General features: G+C 43.6%; 1 protein-coding gene and 1 long non-coding RNA gene across 6 annotated transcripts in view; one reads left to right on the top strand and one right to left on the bottom strand.

The window, feature by feature from the left end:
* The window catches only part of LOC134358621 (leucine-rich repeat-containing protein 49-like), a 130,535-nt gene that overhangs the window by 10,768 nt on the left and 99,285 nt on the right, over positions 1 to 20,482 (bottom strand). For 4 of the 5 annotated variants that reach the window (XM_063071072.1, XM_063071073.1, XM_063071075.1 and 1 more), the window contains 3 exons: positions 14,177 to 14,266; positions 4,815 to 5,049; positions 2,858 to 3,043 (listed from right to left, as the gene is read on the bottom strand). In XM_063071072.1, the coding sequence (XP_062927142.1) occupies positions 2,858 to 3,043; positions 4,815 to 5,049; positions 14,177 to 14,266 (511 nt within the window). The remainder of the gene's footprint in view (positions 1 to 2,857; positions 3,044 to 4,814; positions 5,050 to 14,176; positions 14,267 to 20,482) is intronic. The other variant, XM_063071074.1, reaches the window with a different exon arrangement.
* Positions 1 to 20,482, top strand: part of LOC134358625 (uncharacterized) — a 49,764-nt gene that overhangs the window by 8,944 nt on the left and 20,338 nt on the right. Inside the window, exon 2 of the long non-coding RNA XR_010020906.1 lies at positions 11,070 to 11,186. This is a non-coding gene — a long non-coding RNA (uncharacterized LOC134358625). The remainder of the gene's footprint in view (positions 1 to 11,069; positions 11,187 to 20,482) is intronic.

Here is a 20,482-nt window from a genome sequence, read left to right as displayed (position 1 = left end):
CTTCAACAGAATGAAATGGAATGAAACTTCTAAGGAAGTAAAGGTGCTGTTGTGCCTTCATTGTGATGACATTTATGTGCTGTTCCCAGAATATATCCTCTGATATGTTAATGCCAAATAATTTAAAGCTACTGACCCTCTCCATTCTAATGTTCTCTAATAGTAACATAATTCATAAACACAAGATACTCTGCAGATGCTGGAAATCCAGAGCAACACACACAAAATGCTGGAGGAATTCACCAGGTCAGGCAGCATCTATGGAGGGGAATAAACAGTTAACGTTTCGGACCGAAATGTGAAAGTCTCTTGCAGTATGCCAGAATTTCAAGAGTCCAGGGAACAGGAGTAAGTACGAGGGAGAAGGTGCTTGAGAAAATGAGAGGTCTGAAGGTAGATAAGTCAACTTGACTGTATGGACTACACCCCAGGGTTCTGAATGAGGTAGCTGAAGAGATTGTGAAGATATTAGTAATGATCTTTCAAGAATCAATAGATTCTGGCATGGTTCCAGAGTGTCACATGAAATCCTTTGGAACCATGTCATCTACACAAACCATTGACGCAGAGAAGTAGCATCCATCATCAGGGATCACACACAATCCGGTCACGCTCTCTTCTCAGTGCTGCCATCAGGAAGAAGGTACAGGAGCCTCAGTACTCACACCAGCAGGTTCAGGAACAGTTATTATCCCTCAACCATCAGGCTCTTGAACCAAAGTGTTTACTCAGCTTCACTTGCCCCATCAGTAAAACGCTCCCACAACCTATGAACTCACTTTCAAGAACTCTTCATCTCATCTTCCCGACATTTGCTTTTTATTTATTATTATTATTTGTTCCTTTTTAGTATTTGCACAGTTTGTTGAATGTCAAAGTTGGTGTGGTCTTTCATTGACTGTATTACGATTATTATTCTATTATGGAATATGTGTTGTGTTGGGCACATGGCCAAGTGGCTAAGGCATTCGTCTAGTGATCTCAAGGTTGCTGGTTCGAGCCTCAGCTGTGGCAGCATGTTTGTGTCCCTGAGCAAAGCACTTAACCACGCATTGCTCTAGTGTCTGTACGAGGAGTGGTACCCCACACAGACTTCCAATCTGCGCCTTGTAAGGCATGAAAATGCCCGACGCAGGCCTCTCATGGTCTGAGTTGACGTTCCCCCCTCTCTATTATGGAATTATTAAGTATGCTTGCAAGAAAATTAATCTCAGGGCTGTATATGGTGACATATATGTACTTTGATAATAAATTTGCTTTGATCTTTGAACTTTGACTGGAAGATTACAAATGTCACTCCACTCCAAGAAGGGAGGGAGGGAGGGAGGGAGGGAATATAAGTAAATATAACTGTTATTAATTAAGCTGGCCGGTGGCGTAGTGGCGTCAGCACCAGACTTCAAGGTGAATGGATCCGAGTTCGAATCCGGCCACCTGATTGCATGCTTTCCATCTATGCTGGTTTCAGCGTAAAAAAAAGTTAAGTGCTATGGAAATGGCAGAAAAAGAACAACACAAACTGTTATTAACATAAAGGGAACCAGTGAATTTGTCACAAAGTTAGTTCAAAGTACATTTATTATCAAATTATGTATATTTTATACAACCTTGAGATTCGTCTTCTTACAGTGAGCCACAAAAGAAACTTACATAGAACATAGAATAGTACAGCACAGTACAGGCCCTTCGGCCCACAATGTTGTGCCGACTCTCAAACCCTGCCTCCCATATAACCCCCCACCTTAAATTCCTCAATATACCTGTCTAGTAGTCTCTTAAAAACTTGATAGAACCCATTCAAAAAAGACCATCAAACACTCAAAGTACAGAAATAAAAAAAAACAACCATGCAAACAATAAAAGGAAGCAAATAACACTCAGAACTGAAGTTCATGAAAGTGAGTGCACAGCTGATCCAGGAGCCCGTTAGTTTCAGGATACAGCCTCAGTTTAGCAAAGAGATGAGTAAACCTTGGGAGCAGCGAGCTGAACACTGGCTCGTCCCTCACCTCCAGCCTCGACACCCTGACCTTTTCAATCTGGCTCGGATGGTTCCTTGCTCTCGGACTTGGACCCTGCTGCTTTGATACGCTTTTGGGCCCGGGACCCGCTACCTCAATTCAGCCCGTACCCGACCTTCCCAGCACTTAAATCAGTCAAACATCAGCTTGTTCCTTGCTCTTGGCCCAGGCCCTGCAGCTTCAATTCGCCCCGTACACACCATGCCACAACCATCCTTAAGTTCACACCGCAAAAATGCCAGTTTGTACCTGCAGTTCAAAAGCTCAACTCCAAAAGAGAAATTACCGGCTATTGATTACAGTGATTGCTTTTGATAGAATGTAGGATGAATAAAATAGTTAGTAGTTTTCTTTGCTGCCAGCAAGTAGTTGCTGAGTTTCACCATTGCCATCTTAAACCGGAAGACTGTGGCATGATACATGAGGTCATTACACAATATTCTGACTCATAGGATTATTATATCTGTGTGGGTTAACTAATAGTCAGGAGGGAGAGAATATGAATTAACAGTATTTTACATGTTGGCACTCTGTGACCAGTAAGGTACTACAAAGATCAGCGCTTAGCCCCCTGCTCTACTCACCTTATACCTATGACTGTGAGGCTAAGTACAGCTCCAATACTGTATTTAAGTTTGCTGAAGACGCCACTATTGACCGAATCAAAGGTGGTGATGAAACAGCATATAGGAGGGAGACTGAAATGTGGTTGAATGGTTTCCAGAACAACAACCATTCACTCAATATCAAAACAAAAGTGCTGATTACTGACTGCAGGAGGAGGAAGCTGGAGGTCCAGGAGCTTTGTGTGTTGTTCCAAAGATTGACAGGCTTACCTCTACACCGTTTATTTTTTGGAGACCAAAATGATTAAGTCTGAAGAGGACATAGTACTTCCAGAGAGTGAAGTTCACCACTGGGTTCCCCTGAGGACTGACGGTAAGCTGGTCCAGTCGGCGACCCAGTGCCAGCGCGTTGAACTGCAGCAGTTTGTGCAGATTGGTGTCCTGGAACTTGAAGTGCTGTGAGGAAGTGACACAAGAAGTGGATTGGATGCAAAGCTCTTGCCTCAAACTTCTCATTAGGGTCACTGACAATAAACACTAACAATATAAAATCTGTATTAAAGAAACAAAAACGATTGTTATCACAGATAGACAGGAAAAACAACAATAGACAAAATTTCAAGGAAAACTATTGTCCTGATGTATAATTTCAGAAACAGACACATAGCTACAAGAGAGGCTGAAAGCTCTGCTCAGAATGACCTGTGTTGGGATACAAATAAACATTCTGAAAACAGGTGTCAGGTGAGGGAAGGGTTAATGTGTAAAATTCCTGGTTATTTATTTAGGGATACAGTGAGGAACAGACCCTTCCAGCCCGATGAGCTACACCACCCAGCAAAACACTGATTTAGCCCTAGCCCAATCACAGGACAATTTACAATGACCAATTAACCTGCTAAATGGTAAGTTTTTGGACTGTGAAGGAAACCAGAGCTCCTGGAGGAAATCCACGGGAACATGGGAAGGAACATTCAAACTTGCTTACAGAGCAGCACCGGAATAGAATTCCGATACTCCGAGCTGTAATAGTGTCTTGCTAACTGCCTCACCAGCATGGCACACCTCAAATTCTGTCTGATTAGCTCAGTGTGCCCAATGGCTTTTGGTTACTATTTCATACTAGTAGGTTCCTGTTTTAGCGCAGGATATCTAAAGGTGCAGAGAGCTCCAGTCCCTCACCCCTTGGAAGGGGTGCAGATCCCACCCATATAACTAATTCTGAATTCCTTCCTATTGTCTCTTTTCCCTATTTACTAAGGATAGCTCCTTCCTGGTAATCTCTCCCCAGCCCTGGCCCATGTCATCTCACTATTCAATCACTGAGACACTTTGTAATCTCTCCCCAGTCCTGGCCCATGTCATCTCACTATTCAATCACTGAGACACTTTGTAATCTCTCCCCAGCCCTGGCCCATGTCATCTCACTGTTCAATCACTGAGACACTTTGTAATCTCTTCCCAGTCCTGGCCCCAGGTAATCTCACTATTCAATCACTGAGACACTTTGTAATCTCTTCCCAGTCCTGGCCCCAGGTAATCTCACTATTCAATCACTGAGACACTTTGTAATCTCTCCCCAGTCCTGGCCCATGTCATCTCACTATTCAATCACTGAGACACTTGTAATCTCTCCCCAGTCCTGGCCCATGTCATCTCACTATTCAATCACTGAGACACTTTGTAATCTCTCCCCAGTCCTGGCCCTGCGCAATCTCACTGTTCAATCACTGAGACACTTTGTAATCTCTCCCCAGTCCTGGCCCATGTCATCTCACTGTTCGATCACTGAGATACTTTGTAATCTCTCCTCAGTCCCGGCCCCATGTCATCTCACTATTCAATCACTGAGACACTTTGTAATCTCTCCTCAGTCCCGGCCCCAGGTAATCTCACTGTTCGATCACTGAGACACTTTGTAATCTCTCCCCAGTCCTGGCCCCAGGTCATCTCACTGTTCGATCACTGAGACACTTTGTAATCTCTCCCCAGTCCTGGCCCCAGGTAATCTCACTATTCAATCACTGAGACACTTTGTAATCTCTCCCCAGTCCTGGCCCCAGGTAATCTCACTATTCAATCACTGAGACACTTTGTTGCTCTGGCCTAGAGACCATCATTTTTACCCTTACACTTTCTCACAGGCCCCTGTCCTGTTATCACATCTCCTTTCAATCTGACTCTCACAGTTACCTTTCTCAATTCCTTACCATCCAAAAATACTTACCAAAATATTTGGGAATTTAATCCTTAACCGTGGCAATATGGGAATGATGTCATCAAAGTCAATAAACATGAAAGAGACTGTTGTGACAGCAGCGGCAGCCTGGACGCCCCAGCTGCATTCCAGGGACTCCAGAGCACCAACCCCGTACAGGTGTAACGTGTCTCTGTCCAGCTCGGCCAGGTGAGACTCTGCAATTGACAGCCCTGACACTCCAGAAGTCAGCATTCCGTCAGACCTGCATAAACACACACAACTTCAATTTTAAATTTTATCACTTTTATCTCTAAAGTGTGGGAAGACAGTTTGTAAAAGTTCACTGAGACTTCGGGTCCCGAAATTTTTGCACCATCAGACAGGCAACTTCAAACAGTATCACCTTTTAGTGAAAGGTGTTCCCTACTCTCTGACAAAGAGTGGAAACAGTTTCCTCCTTTTGGGAATACAGAACAATTTACTGCTGAATTTTCCAATCAGCACTGTTAGTCAGAGCACTCTTGTATTTGAAAAGAACATGGTATTTTATCATCACGTCAATGCTATGGAATTTTTGCTGGGTTTACACCAAACCCTTAGCTTCCCAAAGAACATAACAGGCAGGTGGCCAAAACAGTTCTGTTTGACTATTTTCATTCTTTTCTTCAATGTTCACACAATGTATCAGTGTAAAACTTGGATCTTGGTAAGTTGTAGTGACTTCCTCATCCTCAATAATAGCAGAGTCCAGTTCCTGAATGCAAAAGGCAAATGTGAAGCATTTGGAATCTCAAACTAGAAACACCTTGTGAATGACCATTTTAGCTTATTCCCAAGGTAGTCTCAACCAATTTGATCAATTGCAGCTGTCATTCAGAAAATAGTCAAGTATATTGAATATGATACATATCTGACAACATCCACTCTCAGTGCTTCAGATGTGCTCCTGAGCTCGCTGTTGCTCCCAAACTAAAACTGTACCCACTGAACAATGAGCACAGTTACTCCGTCTAGCTACTAACCTTAAAGTCTATGCACACCATTAAGAAAAGGATGTGCCGAACCTCCACCATCATCAATCTCCTTTCTTTTAAAAAATGAACTACTGTACCTCCACTTCAAATACTTCTAATGATAAAGCCTCCACAAGTCTACAGGATTGAAAATTTCAGACCTCATTCCACTCAGTGAGGAGAAATTTCTCTGTACTATAGTTTTAAATTACCAGGCCCTACCTCCCCTCATTTGAGCCTCTTAACATCGCATTTTAGTTCCTTTCTTCTCCTTGTGGCACATCAGGCAGCATTTTTGCTGTTTCTGTAGCATTTGACTGTTTTTTACAACCGACACTCAACCCAGCACAGATGGAAAACGTGTAAGGAGCCAACCGGATTTGTACTCAGGACCATTTGCCTTGAAGTCCAGTGCGGTTGCCACGACACCACTGGTGGCTTTAAAATCTCATAAACAAAAGAATTCTGCAGATGCTGGAAATCCAGATGAACACGTACAAAACTCTTTAACCCTTTCCATAGATACTGCCTGACCTGCTGAGTTCCCAGCTTTTGTGTGTGCCACCTTGACATCTCCCCTGTCAAGCCCTCTCAGGATCTTACAAGCTTTAAGAAGATCACCCTCATCCTTCTAAACTCCAGGAAACAGCTTTGAGCAGCCCAGCAATGGGAACACCGCCTCTATCCTGAACGTATTCTTTTGGGTTTCTTGCTTTGTGCTTACCTGTGGCCAAGTAAATCTCAAGGTTATATCATTTATACATTCTTTGATAATAAATGAACCTTAAGTATATCTGCACGCCCTCATCAAGTGTGCAGCTAAATCCCAGCAACTGTCTAAAGATTACCAACAAATGAATTGCAGAGATTTGATAACGAATCTCACTAATAACTTCTAACAGCAAACAGGGAAAAGATTAGTTCAAGTTTAATTGTCATTCAACCACATACGTGGAGAAGGTTAAATGCAACAGCATTCTACAGCACATACGGTCACATAATACAGCCCAAGTCTCTGAGTGGTATGGTCTAAAGAGTGATTGTGCGTGGATCCACGTTTCTGTAAGTACTCAGCAGTTCCTCATTCAGCCGCAGGCAATCCATCTAATCTTCCAGAAGGTGAGCACTGCAGAGCAGCACCAATGGGAAAGGCCAGTCCCCAACCCAGCACGGATTTCAGTGTGCTCACTGCACCTCTGTTCTCTCCCACAACACCTATGGCACCCCCTCCCCAAGATGGCTGTGACAGGTGATGCTGTAGTATGATGAAATGGTTCACTCAACGACTGCCCCCCACTTTTGGTCTCACCAGTGAACTGGACTTGCAGTATTTTAGAAACATAGAAAAGCTACAGCACAATACAGGCCCTTCGGCCCACAATGCTGTGCCGAACATGTACTTACTTTAGAAATTACCTAGGGTTACCCACAGCCCTCTAGTTTTCTAAGCTCCATGTACCTATCCAGGAGTCTGTTAAAAAATCCTAACATATCTGTCTCCACCACCATTGCTGGCAGCCCATTCCACGCACTCACCACTCTCTGTGTAAAAAACTTACCCCTGACATTTCCTCTGTACCTACTTCCAAGCACCTTAAAACTGTGCCCTTTTGTGTTAGCCATTTCAGCCCTGGGAAAAAGTCTCTGACTATCCACACAACCGTGGGCACGCGGCCAAGCGGTTAAGACATTGGACTAGCGACCTGAAGGTCGCGAGTTCGAGCCCCAGCCGAGGCAACATGTGTTGTGTCATTGAGCAAGGCACTTAATCACACATTGCTCTGCGACGACACTGGTGCCAAGCTGTATGGGTCCTAATGCCCTTCCCTTGGACAACACTGATGTCGTGGAGAGGGGAGACTTGCAGCATGGGCAACTGCTGGTCTTCCATACAACCTTGCCCAGGCCTGTGCCCTGGAGAGTGAAGACTTTCCAGGCGCAGATCCATGGTCTCGCAAGACTAACGGATGCCTTTACTTTATCCACACAATCAATGCCTCTCATCATCTTGTACACCTCTCTCACGTCACCTCTCATCCTCCATTGCTCCACGGAAAAGGCCAAGTTCACTCAACCTATTCTCAAAAGGCATGCTCCCCAATCCAGGCAACATCTTTGTAAATATCCTCTGCACCCATTCTATAGTTTCCACATCCTTCCTCTAGTGAGGTGACCAGAACTGAGCACAGTACTCCAAGTGGGGTCTGACCAGGGTCCTATACAGCTGCAACATTACCTCTTGGCTCTTAAACTCAATCCCACGGTTGATGAAGGCCAATGCACTGTAGGCCTTCTTAATCACAGAGTCAACATGCGCAGCAGCTTTGAGTGTCCTGTGGACTTGGACCGCAAGATCCCTCTGATCCTCCACACTGCCAAGAGTCTTACCATTAATACTATATTCTGCCATCATATTTGACCTACCAAAATGAACCACCTCACACTTACCTGGGTTGAACTCCATCTGCCACTTTTCAGCCCAGTTTTGCATCCTATCGATGTCCTGCTGTAACCTCTGACAGCCCTCCACACTATCCACAACCCAACCTTAGTGTCATCAGCAAATTTACTAATCCATCCCCCCATTTCCTCATCCATGTCATTGATAAAAATCATGAAGAGAAGCGGTCCCAGAACAGATCCCTGAGGCACACTACCGGTGACCGACCTCCATGCAGAATATGACCTGTCTACAACCACTCTTTGCCTTCCATGAGCAAGCCAATTCTGGATCTACAAAGTAAGATCCCCTTGCATCCCATGCCTCTTTACTTTCTCAATAAGCCTTGTATGGGGTACCTTATCAATTGCCTTGCTGAAATCCATATGCACTACATCTACTGCTCGACCTTCATCAATATGTTTAGTCATAACCCCAAAAAAATTCAATCAGGATTGTAAGGCATGACCTGCCTTTGACAAAGCCATGCTGACTATTCCTAATCATATTATGCCTCTTCAAATGCCCATAAATCCTGCCTCTCAGGATCCTTTCCATCAACTTTTCCAGCAACTCTCCAATCCTCCAGAGCCTCTCCTGTCCTCATTGATGATGCATTGATCATTGCCAGAGACTCAGCAATCTCCTCCCTCGCCTCAAACAGTAGCCTGGGGTACATCTCATCCGGTTCTGGAGAATTATCCAACTTGATGCTTTCCCAAAGCTCCAGCACATCCTTTTTCTTAAGGTCTATATGCTCAAGCTTTTCAATCCGCTGTAACTCATCCCTATAATTGACAAGATATTTTATAATACCAACGTCTAACAGGGTCTTGTGATCACAAGAAAAATGTTTAAGACACACATCTGCACCATTTATTGGAGCTGGAGAGACCGTTACGACCAGGACTTCTGCCTTCTTAATATCAAAGGCAATAGATAGAAATAAAATCTGTGTGGTGAAAAAGAGGGAAGTTGCCTGTAAGGGTGGTTTGTTTTTGGTGGTTTATTTGGTGGTAATGAAGACCCAAATTTGTATTTGTAACCAGGATGTTGAGAAAAGACCAGCATTTATTTTCTCTGAGAAGGTAGTGGAAGCCAGCTTCTTGAAAAACTGTGGTTCTATTGTTTGTCAAAAGGACAGGCAGAAAGGCATAGCTGGTGGTGTGGCTCTGTTTGTAAGAGATGGAATTACATCTTTAGAAAGAGTTGACATAGGGTCAGAGAATGTTGAACCTTTGTGGGTGGAGTTAAGAAACTGCAAGCTAAAAGAAAACCATTATGGGAACCATTACAGGCCTCCAAACAGTAGCCAAGGTATGGGACTGAGGTTGCAAAGAGAGCTGGAAAAGGCATGTAATAAGGGTAATGACACAATTGTAAAGGGGGACTTCAATATGCAAGAGGATTGGGAAAATCAGGTTGATGTCTGTTTGCAAAAGTAATTTGTTGAATGCCTCTGAGATGGCTTTTCAGACTGCAATTTGAGAGGGAGAAGCACAAGTCACATGTATCTGTATCGCAATGGAATAAAGGGAATTACAGAGACCTGAGAGAGGATCTTACTCAGGTGGATTGGTGAAGGATACTGGCAAGGATGACGGCAGAGCAGAGGTGGCTGACATTTCTGGGAATAATTCACAAGACGTAGGATAGATATGTCCCACAAAAGTAGTAGTCCCACAAGTGGCAGGGGTAGGCAACTGTGGCTGCCAAAGGAAGTTAAGGACTGCATAAAAGCCAAGAAAAGGGCAAATAAGGTAGCAAAAATGAGTGGGAATTTGGATGATTGGGAAACTTTTAAAATCGAACAAAAGGCAACTAAAAAAGGGAAAAGATGAAATATGAAGGCAGACTAGCCAATAATATAGCCTGTGATCTCTGTCTCAGAGGCCGATGTTAGACTGTCTTTAAAGAAAGTGAACCCTGGCAAGGCAGAAGGTCCCGATGGAGTAAGGCTCCGAAAACCTGTGCCATCCAACTAGTGGGAGTATTCAAGGACATTTTCAACCTCTCATTGCTACAGGCAGAAGTTCCCACTTGCTCCAAAAAGGCAACAATTATACCTGATGCACTATCAATAACTCCAAAAGACTGGAAGTAGAGTAAATACTGAAAGGCTTTTATTAGCAGTAAAATGTGACCTCTACCATGCTGAGTATCTGCCTCTAGACTGAGAGGAGGAGCAATGGCACAATCACCTTTATTCAGGGGTCTGTGGGAGGAGCCACAGGAGCAGTCAGCAGAGGGGCACATCCAGACAGGTAACCCAGTTACTATATGTATATCTATCTCTATATATATATATATATATATATATATATATATACACATATAGATATCTATATCTATATATATGTGATGAAATACTTTGAGAGGTTGGTTATGACTAAACTGAACTCCTGCCTCAGCAAGGATCTGGACCATTGCAATTTGTCCATTGCCACAATAGGTCAACGGCAGATGTAATCTCAGTGGCTCTTCACATGGCTTTATACCACTTAGACAATACAAACACCTACATCAGGATGCTGTTCATCGACTATAGCTCAGCATTTAATACCATCATTCCCACAATCCTGACTGAGAAGTTGCAGAACCGGGCCCCTGTACCTCCCTCTGCAATTGGATCCTTGACTTCCTAACCGAAAGACCACAGTCTGTGTGGATTGGTGATAACATATCCTCTTCGCTGACGATCAACACTGGCGCACCTCAGGGGTGTGTGCTTAGCCCACTGCTCGACTCTCTGTATACACATGACTGTGTGGCTAGGCATAGCTCAAATACCTTCTACAAATTTGCTGACGATACAATCATTGTTCTCAGGTGGTGACGAGAGGGCGTACAGAAGTGAGATATGCCAACTAATGGAATGGTGCCACAGCAACAACCTGGCACTCAATGTCAGTAAGAGGAAAGAGCTGATTGTGGACTTCAGGAAGGGTAAGATGAAGAAATACGTACCAATCCTCATAGAGGGATCAGAAGTGGACAGAGTGAGCAGCTTCAAGTTCCTAAGGATCTTCAAGATCTCTAAGGATCTAACCTGGTCCCAACATATTGATGTAGTCATAAAGAAGGCAAGACAGAGGCTATACTTTATTAGGAGTTTGAAGAGATTTAGTATGTCAACAAATATACTCAAAAACTTCGATAGCTGTACGGTGGACAGCATTCTGACAGGCTGCATCACTGTCTGGCAGGGAGGGGCTACTGCACAGGACCAAAAGAAGCTGCAGAAGGTTTTAAATCTAGTCAGCTCCATCCTAGGCACTAGCCTACAAAGTACCCAGGACATCTTTAGGAAGCGGAGTCTCAGAAAGGCAGCGTCCATTATTAAAGACCTCCAGCACCCAGGACATGCCCTTTTCTCACTGTTACCATCAGGTAGGAGATACAGAAGCCTGAAGGCACACAGTCAGTGATTCAGGAACAGCTTCTTCCCCTCTGCCATCCAATTCCTAAATGAACATTGAAGCTTTGGACACTACCTCACTTTTTTTTAATATACAGTATTTCTGTTTTTGCAAATTTTTTAATAATCTATTCAATATATGTAATTTACTTGTTTATTTATTATGTTTTATTTTATTTATTACTAATGTTTTTTCTCTCTCTTTCTGCTAGATTAGGTATTGCATTGAACTGTTGCTGCGAAGTTAACAAATTTCATGTCACATGCCGGTGATAATAAACCTGATTCTGATTCTAAACCAGGATACCAGAAGTTTTTTTCAGTTATATGAAGAGTAAAGGGAGGTGAGATTTGATATTAGAAAATGATGCCGGTGAGGTAGTAATGGAGGACAAAGAAATGACAGATGAACTTAGTAAGTACTTTGCATCTGTCTTCACTGTGGATGACACTGGCAGTGTGCCAGAGGTCTGTGAGTGTCAGGGAGCAGGAGTGAGTGCCATTGTTATTACAAAGGTAAAAGTGCCAGGCAAATTGAAGGGTCTTAGGTTGATAAGTCACCTGGACCAGACAGACTACATCCCAGAGTCCTGAGAAAGGATGCTAAAGAGATAACAGGTGCATTGGTCATGATCTTTCAAGAATCACTTGATTCTAGCATTGTTCCGGAGGACTGGAAGATTACAAATGTCACTCTACTCTTTAAGAAGGGAGGAAGGCAAAAAGAAAGAAAATTATAGGTCAGTTTGCCTAACGTCGTGGTTGGGAAAGTGTTGGAGTCCATTATTAAGCATGAGGTTTCGGTTCCAGTACTTGGAGACTAAGGATAAAATAAGTCAACGTCAGCATGGAATCTGTAAAAGGAAATATTGCCTGACAAATCTGTTAAGAGGTCTTTGAGGAAATAACAAGAAGGGTTGACAAAGAAGAGGCAGTTGATGTTATTTACTTGGATTTTCAGAAGGCATTTGATAAGGTTCCACACATGAGGCTGCTTAACAAGATAAAATCCCATAGCGTGACAGGAGAGAGACTGGCATGGATAGAGGAATGTCTGACAGGCAGGAGGCAGTGAGTGGGAATAAAGGGGGCCTTTTCTGGTTGGCTTCCAGTTACTAGTGGTGTTCCTCAGGGGTCAGTACTGGGACTGCTATTTTTCACATTGTTTGTCAATGATTTGAATAATAGAATTGATGGCTTTGTGGCAAAGTTTGCGGATGATACAAGATAGATGGAGGGGTAGGTAGTGCTGAGGAAGCAATGAGATTGCAGCAAGACCTGGACAAATTGGAAGAATGGGCAAAAAAGTGGCAGATGGAATTACAGTGTTGGGAAATTTACGACAATGCATCTTGGTAAAAGGAACAATTGTGTGGCCTATTATCTAAATGGGGAGAAGGTTCAAACATCAGAGGTGCAGAGGGACTTCGGAGTCCTTGTTCAAGACTCCCAGAAGGTTAATTTACAGGTTGAATCTGTGGTAAGGAGGCAAATCTAATGTTGGCATTTATTTCAAAGGGAATAGAATATAAATGCAAAAAGATAATGTGGAGGCTTTATAAGATACTAGGCAGGCTGCACTTGGAGTATTCTCAACAGTTTTGGGCCCCATATCTCAGAAAGGATGTATTGTCATTAGACAGAGTCCAGAGGAGGTTCATGACAATGATTCCAGGAATGAAGGGGTTAACATATGAGGAGCATTTGGCAGCTTTGGGACTGTACTCACTGGAATTTTGAAGAATGCATGGGATCTCATTGAAACCTACCGAATGTTGAAAGGACTAGATAGGGTGGATGTTTTCTCTGGTGGGAATATTCAGAACTAGAGGGCACTGCCTCAAAATTGAGGGGCGACCTTTTAGAACAGAGGTAAGGAGGAATTTTTTTAGCTAGAGAGTAGTGAATCTGTGTAATATTCTGCCACAGACTGTGGTGGAGGCCAAGTCCGTGGGTTTATTTAAGATGGAAGTTGATAAGTTACTGATCAGTCAGGGCATCAAAGGAGAAGGCAAAAAGGCAGGTGTATGAGGTTGAGTGGGATCTGGGATCAGCATGATGGAATGCCAAAGCAGACTTGATGGGCTGAATGGCCTAATACTGCTCCTATATCTTATGGTCTTGTGGCTCCTCCCACGGTGCTGCTGAGTAGGGATTTCCAGGACTGAGATCCCTAATGAATGATGTTTCCAAGTCAGGGTGATGTGCAACTTGGAAGTGTTGGTACTTCCATAGCTGATGCTCCTGATGGATGTGGGGGACGCTATTACAGCTGCAAAGGTGGAGAACTTCACTGAATACAGTCCTCAGTGGTACACACAACAGCCTGTGATGCAGGGGATGAATGTATAATAAAGTGAATGGATACCAGTCAAGTGAGATGATTGCCCTGAATCAGGCTGAAAACCTGTATAGAACTGAAAAGTTGTCAGACAGCATTAACAATGCCATTGCAATAGGGAGCCCAGTGATAAGACAATTCTACAATTAGAAGGCAGTGACAGTGACATGTTATTACCTTAAATTATGGGGCTTTTCAGCTTTACTGAATTCTTGTTTGTTGCTTTCTGCTCTTTCCTTTCTAATGCTGCTTTTGGGACTTGGTTGGCTGTTGAGAGACAACATAAAGTTCAGCACTTGCCACTTTGAACACTAGTATGTCAAAGTCAAGACATAGATCCTGAAATACAAATTAGCAGCATTTGTGACCGGGGAATAGAGTTAATGCTACAGTTCGAAAACTCTGCACCAGAATTGGGAAAGAAAGAAAATAAGTACTTTTTAAATTGCAGAGAGTGAGGGAATGATGAGTGAGGGACCAGGTAAAATCAACAAAGGATATGGTTGTGGCTGTCCAGGACTAAGTTTAAAAGCTATATAGCTGTTTGATAAGATAATAAGGGAGCTAGATAGAGAAGAATATGAATTAAAAACATGTAAAAGCTGTGAAATGAGTTTCAGATAAAGAGAAAGAATAAAAGAAAAGAACTATAAAAGCTGCACACAGCAGAACTGTGGGAGATGCTCGGCAGATCAGGTGAGAGGAAAAACTACGCAAATCCCTCAGGTGAAGAGCAAACAGAACCGCCCTTTCCTCAGGCTTGCTCTCTCAAATATTCCCCTTACCTATACAGCAACAATTATTCTGAAAACTGGCAAGTAATATCAAAACAACCTGCAGGAGCTTCTATAGAAATATAAAAAAGGGGATAGCTAAGTAATTGCAAGACTTCAAGAGAGTCAGACTGGGGAATTAGTGACGAGAAACAAGGAATTTGCAGCTAAATTAATACTTTACATCGGATGTCACAATGGTGGACATTGTAAATATCCCAAATATACAGAAATGCGTGAATTTCAAATGGCATAGCAGAACATGTAATGATCTCAGTCATGAGGGGCAAAGTGTTGGAAAAAGGAAAAGACAAGCAAGTTTCCAGAACCTGATGGTGTGCCTATGAGAATCAAAATTTGTGCAGCCATTAGTTGAAAAATTTCAGAAGTTAACAGAATGGAAAAATTAATAAGTAGAGGTGGGGAGGGAAGGGGAGGGGGGGGAAGGGAAGAGGGGGGGAAGGGAAGAGAGGGGAAGGGAAGAGGGGGAAGGGAAGGGGGGGAAGGGAAGGGGGGAAGGGAAGAGGGGGGAAGGGAAGAGGGGGGAAGGGAAGAGGGGGGAGGGAAGAGGGGGGTAAGGGAAGAGGGGGGGAAGGGAAGAGGGGGGGAAGGGAAGAGGGGGGAAGGGAAGAGGGGGGGAAGGGAAGAGGGGGAAGGGAAGAGGGGGGGAAGGGAAGAGGGGGGGAAGGGAAGAGGGGGGGAAGGGAAGAGGGGGGGAAGGGAAGAGGGGGGGAAGGGAAGAGTCAATATGGTAGGAAGCTGTAGTTCCTGGAGGTGCTGCAAACCACACTTTGATCAGACATCATACTATGGTCCACCGAAAGCAAGAAAATCATCCTGTTGGAGCTCACAGTACCATGGGAGAAAAGATACCAGGAGGCTCAGGAGAGGAAGGCCCTGAAGTACCAGTCCTTAATCCAGGAGCGCAGGGACAAAGGAAAGCCTACATGGCACTCGGAGATGAGCTGTAGAGGATTCCCCGCAAGGTCGGCATGGAGAATGCTGTCTGCGCTGGGTCATCGCGCCTGACCCCGGCCCCCTAGGCCTGAATCAAGGTAGTAGTAGTAGCTGGGTCTTGATGAAAAGAGCAAGAACCAAGTAGCTGGCAGGATGGGGGAGGAAGCAGAAAGAGACTTTCAGGAGCAGATGGGCAGAGACTTAACCACCACTGCTAACCCGCCAATTGGAGGGTGTAGTGGTTAAAGGTCGAAATCATCCATGAAGGTTGGGCATCACTTGACGACATCTGCTCCTAGCAGGGTAACTGCAGAGAGCAAGTATATATACACACATACCTTAAACATAAATACATATAAAATATAAAAAACTTGCATGATAAATACTGTAATGAAGGTTAGATGAGTGGGCAAAAATTTGGCAAGTGGATTTAATACGGGAGTATGCGAGGTCATGCACTGTGTAGAAAGGATCAAAGGGCAGACACTGGGTTAGATTAAGATTAAAGTACCGAAAGCTACAGGTGTTCTTGTGCATGAAACATAATAAGGTATCATGCGACTGAAGTAATTAGCTGGAAGGCAAATAACATATTGGACTTATTGTGAATGTTTTGTAGTTGAAGAGAAGTTATAGCTATGCAGGATGTTGGTAAACTGTACATTGGAAATGTAAAATAATTAAAGACAGAAAAGTTGCCAAGACCCGGTGATCTGTGCCTGAAGATAATACTTTTACATTTTGTTGAAATGCTGGTCGGTGTGAAGTGGCATCAGCACCAGACTTTGAGACAAATGGTCCCGGGGTTCGAATCTGACTAGTGCCTTGCACGCTTTCCATCTGTGCTGGGTTGAGCATCGCACTAGCAACTCGGCCTCGGAAAAATGCCGCGCAATGAGCCACAAGGTGCAAAAAGGAATAGCAATTGGTTGAAGCATTTCAGAACTCAGTGGATTGGAAAAATATAAATGTGTCCTATTTGGACATAAGAGTTAGAGCAAGAAATTAAAGTTGCAACATACTGAGGGGATACAACAGTGCGAATGTTTCCAAAAGTGAGACAGTCTCAAATAAGGAGACATAGTCATCATTTGAAACTGAGAGACACAGGAATTTCTTATCATTGAGGATTGTGAATCTCTGGAATTTTCCAACCAGAGCATTGCCTGGGCTAGATCACCAGAGGTTTAGATTTAAGATGGAAGTTGATTCAGTTTTGAAAGATTGGGAGATGGAGGGTGAGGTGGAATTGACACTGTAGGAGCCGAGGAATGGGATATATCAGTCATAACCATATTAAAGAGCAGGACAACCTTGATGGGCCAGATTCTATTGTGTCATGTGCTGCCAAAGTGGAACATTAATGCTGGTCCTCTTTCCACAGATGATGTCCGACCTGTAGTACATTTCCAGCACTTTCTGTTTTTATTTCATATTTTCAGTACTTGTAGTTTTATGATTTTCATAATTAACATCTGTCGTGTCTGGATTAATTGACTAATTTCACAATCCATCAAAATGTATTATTGCCATATACAGTGCACATCAGCAAATAATCTTATCTGTGTTTATTTTCTTTATATATATGCAAATGTACAAGACTTCAACCAAAATTAAAATCAATTCTGATGTCTTCAAAGCAACAGCTCACACAAAGGGAATTGAATATGTTTTTACGCTACAGCATCAGGCACTCACTAAAGTTGCCTTGATCTAAATGACACGGAAAGAAGCACTTACTCACCTTGTGTCAGAAGAAGGAAAACCAACAGCAACAACCTATCCCTCCCCCCCAAGTACAAGTTATGTAACTACTGTTCCGTCAGTCAATGCAATTGTGACACACTCATGTCCTGTAATACATTTTGATAAGCATGTATCTATCAAGGTCAGATTTAAGGACAAACTCACTCTAAACTGTCCTTTTGTCAAAGACTGACTTCTACAATAACAACTGTCATTTATATACCAGTTTAATACACCAAAAAGTCCCAATGCACTTCACAGCAACATCGTCAAATAAAGGCGACACTAAATAACAAGATTTTTGGCTAGGTAATTGAAAATTTGATCAAAGAGGTAGGTCTTGAGGATTCTCCTTCATCACGCAAAGAAATCAAGGGATATAGGGAGGGAATTTCAGAATTTAGGGTAATGGTACATCAATTAACGATGAAGCAACAGGAGGGTTTCTAATAGGAATGTATACAAAGTGGCCACTTTATTAGGAACACCTGTACACTTGCTTGTTAATGCAAATATCTAATCGGCCAATTGTGTGGCAGCAGCTCAATGCATAAACACATGCAGGCATGGTCAAGAGGTTCAGTTATTGTTCAGACCAAACATCAGAATGGGGGGAAAAATATGATCAAGGTGACTGACCATTGAATGATTGTTCGTTCCCGACAGAGTGGTTTGAGTACATCACAAACTGCTGATCTCCTGAGATTTTCATGCATACAGTCTCTACGGTCTACAGAGAATGGTGCAAAATTCAAAAACTATCCAATGAACGCCAGTTCTGTGGCCAAAAATGCCTTGTTAATGTGAGCATCTCTAAATGCACAACATAGTAAACCTTGAAGTGGATGGGCTACAGCAGCAAAAGACCATGAACTTACAGAAATACCTCCTGTACCTCAAAGTGGTCACGAAGTGTAGAGGAATTGGTCGTCATTGTGTTGCAGTTTGTATATATTTCAATGTAGTTTCTCAATCTTCACACTCATTCCTTTATACTTGCATTTAAGATCCAGGTTTCTGATTGATCTAATCACTTTCAATTTGTTGATAAAATTAAGTCATGCTATATTTACATCATCTTTCTCCTTGCCAGCTTGTCTTCTTTACCTCCTTCTTTCTTAGACCATCCCTCAGGACTGCCGTTCCCAAAAGGAACCTTAATGTTCATATCCTGCATTTAAACCTCCTGAGTACACATTACTAAGTCTTACACACTTTGTCGTCTCACTGGGTCTTCAATACACTAACATAATCTAAAATACAACTCTTCTCTGCATCCCACAAATTCACCTGATACTTGAATTGACCCAGCCTGTCAATAGTTCATGATTATTGCACAGCTTTTGTTACATGCACCTCAAATTTCCTGATTTGTATTCTGCCCTCTTTTACATGTTTGAAGGTGTACGTACAACTTTGAAAATACTATTTCCTGATTTATATCATGTTCTGTTTTAGTTTGAGAGTAGAGTTACTACTTCAACTTTGTTATTTCTTTGCTCCACCTAAACCAGTTCTACTATATGATTTCCTAAACTATGATCCTTCCCCTGTCCATCGGCGTTCAGAGAGGCGGGACTGAGCAGGCATGTGATGTCGGGCAGTGAAGTGCAGAAGATTTAAAAGGAACAGAGCCTCATACAGCAGGCAGCGTAGTTTGCGGGCGGCGGAGTGAGCCAGGAGCAGAGTGAAGGCTTAAGGGCTTCGGCTCAACGGGCTTAGGCGGAAACGGGCAAGGCGAGGAAGGTTTGGTATTCATTTTTTGTTGTTATTTGAGGAGCGAGGCAGTATGAGTGTTCTCGGTGCCAGATGTGGGAGGCCCTGGAGTCTCCAAGCCTCCTGGACGTCCACATCTGCGCCAGGTGCGCCGAGATGCAGCTCCTAAGGGACCACGTTAGGGAACTGGAGCTGCAGCTCGATGACCTTCGTCTGGTCAGGGAGAGTGAGGAGTTGATAGAGAGGAGTTACAGGCAGGTGGTCACACCGGGGCCATGGGAGGCAGACAAGTGGGTCACGGTTAGGAGGGGGACGGGGAAGAGTCAGGTAATAGAGAGTACCCTGGTGGCTGTGCCCCTTGACAATATGTACTCCTGTTTGAGTACTGTTGGGGGGGACAGCTTACCTGGGGGAAGCGACAGTGGCCGTGCCTCCGGCACAGAGTCCGGCCCTGTAGCTCAGAAGGGTAGGGAAAGGAAGAGGAGGGCAGTTGTAATAGGAGACTCGACAGTAAGGTGGTCAGATAGGCAATTCTGTGGACGCAGTCCAGAGACCCAGATGGTAGTTTGCCTCCCTGGTGCCAGGGTCCAGGATATTTCTGATTGCGTCCAAGATATCCTGAAGTGGGAGGGTGAGGAGCCAGAGGTCGTGGTACATATAGGTACCAATGACATAGGTAGGAAAAGGAAAGAGGTCCTGAAATGAGAATATAGGGAGCTAGGAAGGGAGTTGAGAAAAAGGACTGTAAAGGTAGTAATCTCGGGATTACTGCCTGTGCCACGTGACAGTGAGAGTAGGAATGCGATGAGGTGGAGGATAAATGCGTGGCTGAGGGATTGGAGCAGGAGGCAGGGATTCAAGTTTTTGGATCATTGGGACCTCTTTTGGCGCAGGCGTGACCTGTACAAAAAGGACGGGTTACACTTGAATCCGAGGGGGACCAATATCCTGGCGGGGAGATTTGCGAGGGCTACTGAGGTGACTTTAAACTAGAATGTTTGGGGGGTGGGAATCAAATTAAAGAGGCTAGGCGAGAGGAGGTTAGTTCACAACAGGGGGATTGGAACCAGTGCAGAGAGACAGAGGGGTGTAAAATGAGGGTAGAAGCAAAAAGTAGTAAGGTGAAAAGTAAAAGCGGCAGGCCGGCAAATCCAGGGCAAAAATCAAAAAGGGCCACTTTTCAACATAATTGGATAAGGGCTAAGAGTGTTGTAAAAGTGAGCCTGAAGGCTTTGTGTGTCAATGCAAGGAGCATTCGTAACAAGGTGGATGAATTAAAAGTGCAGATGGT

This window comes from Mobula hypostoma, chromosome 18 (genome assembly GCF_963921235.1).
Source record: "Mobula hypostoma chromosome 18, sMobHyp1.1, whole genome shotgun sequence".
NCBI classification, from domain to species: Eukaryota; Metazoa; Chordata; class Chondrichthyes; order Myliobatiformes; family Myliobatidae; genus Mobula; species Mobula hypostoma.
Note: the sequence above shows the minus strand (reverse complement) of the source record. Positions and strands in the feature narration are given on the sequence as shown.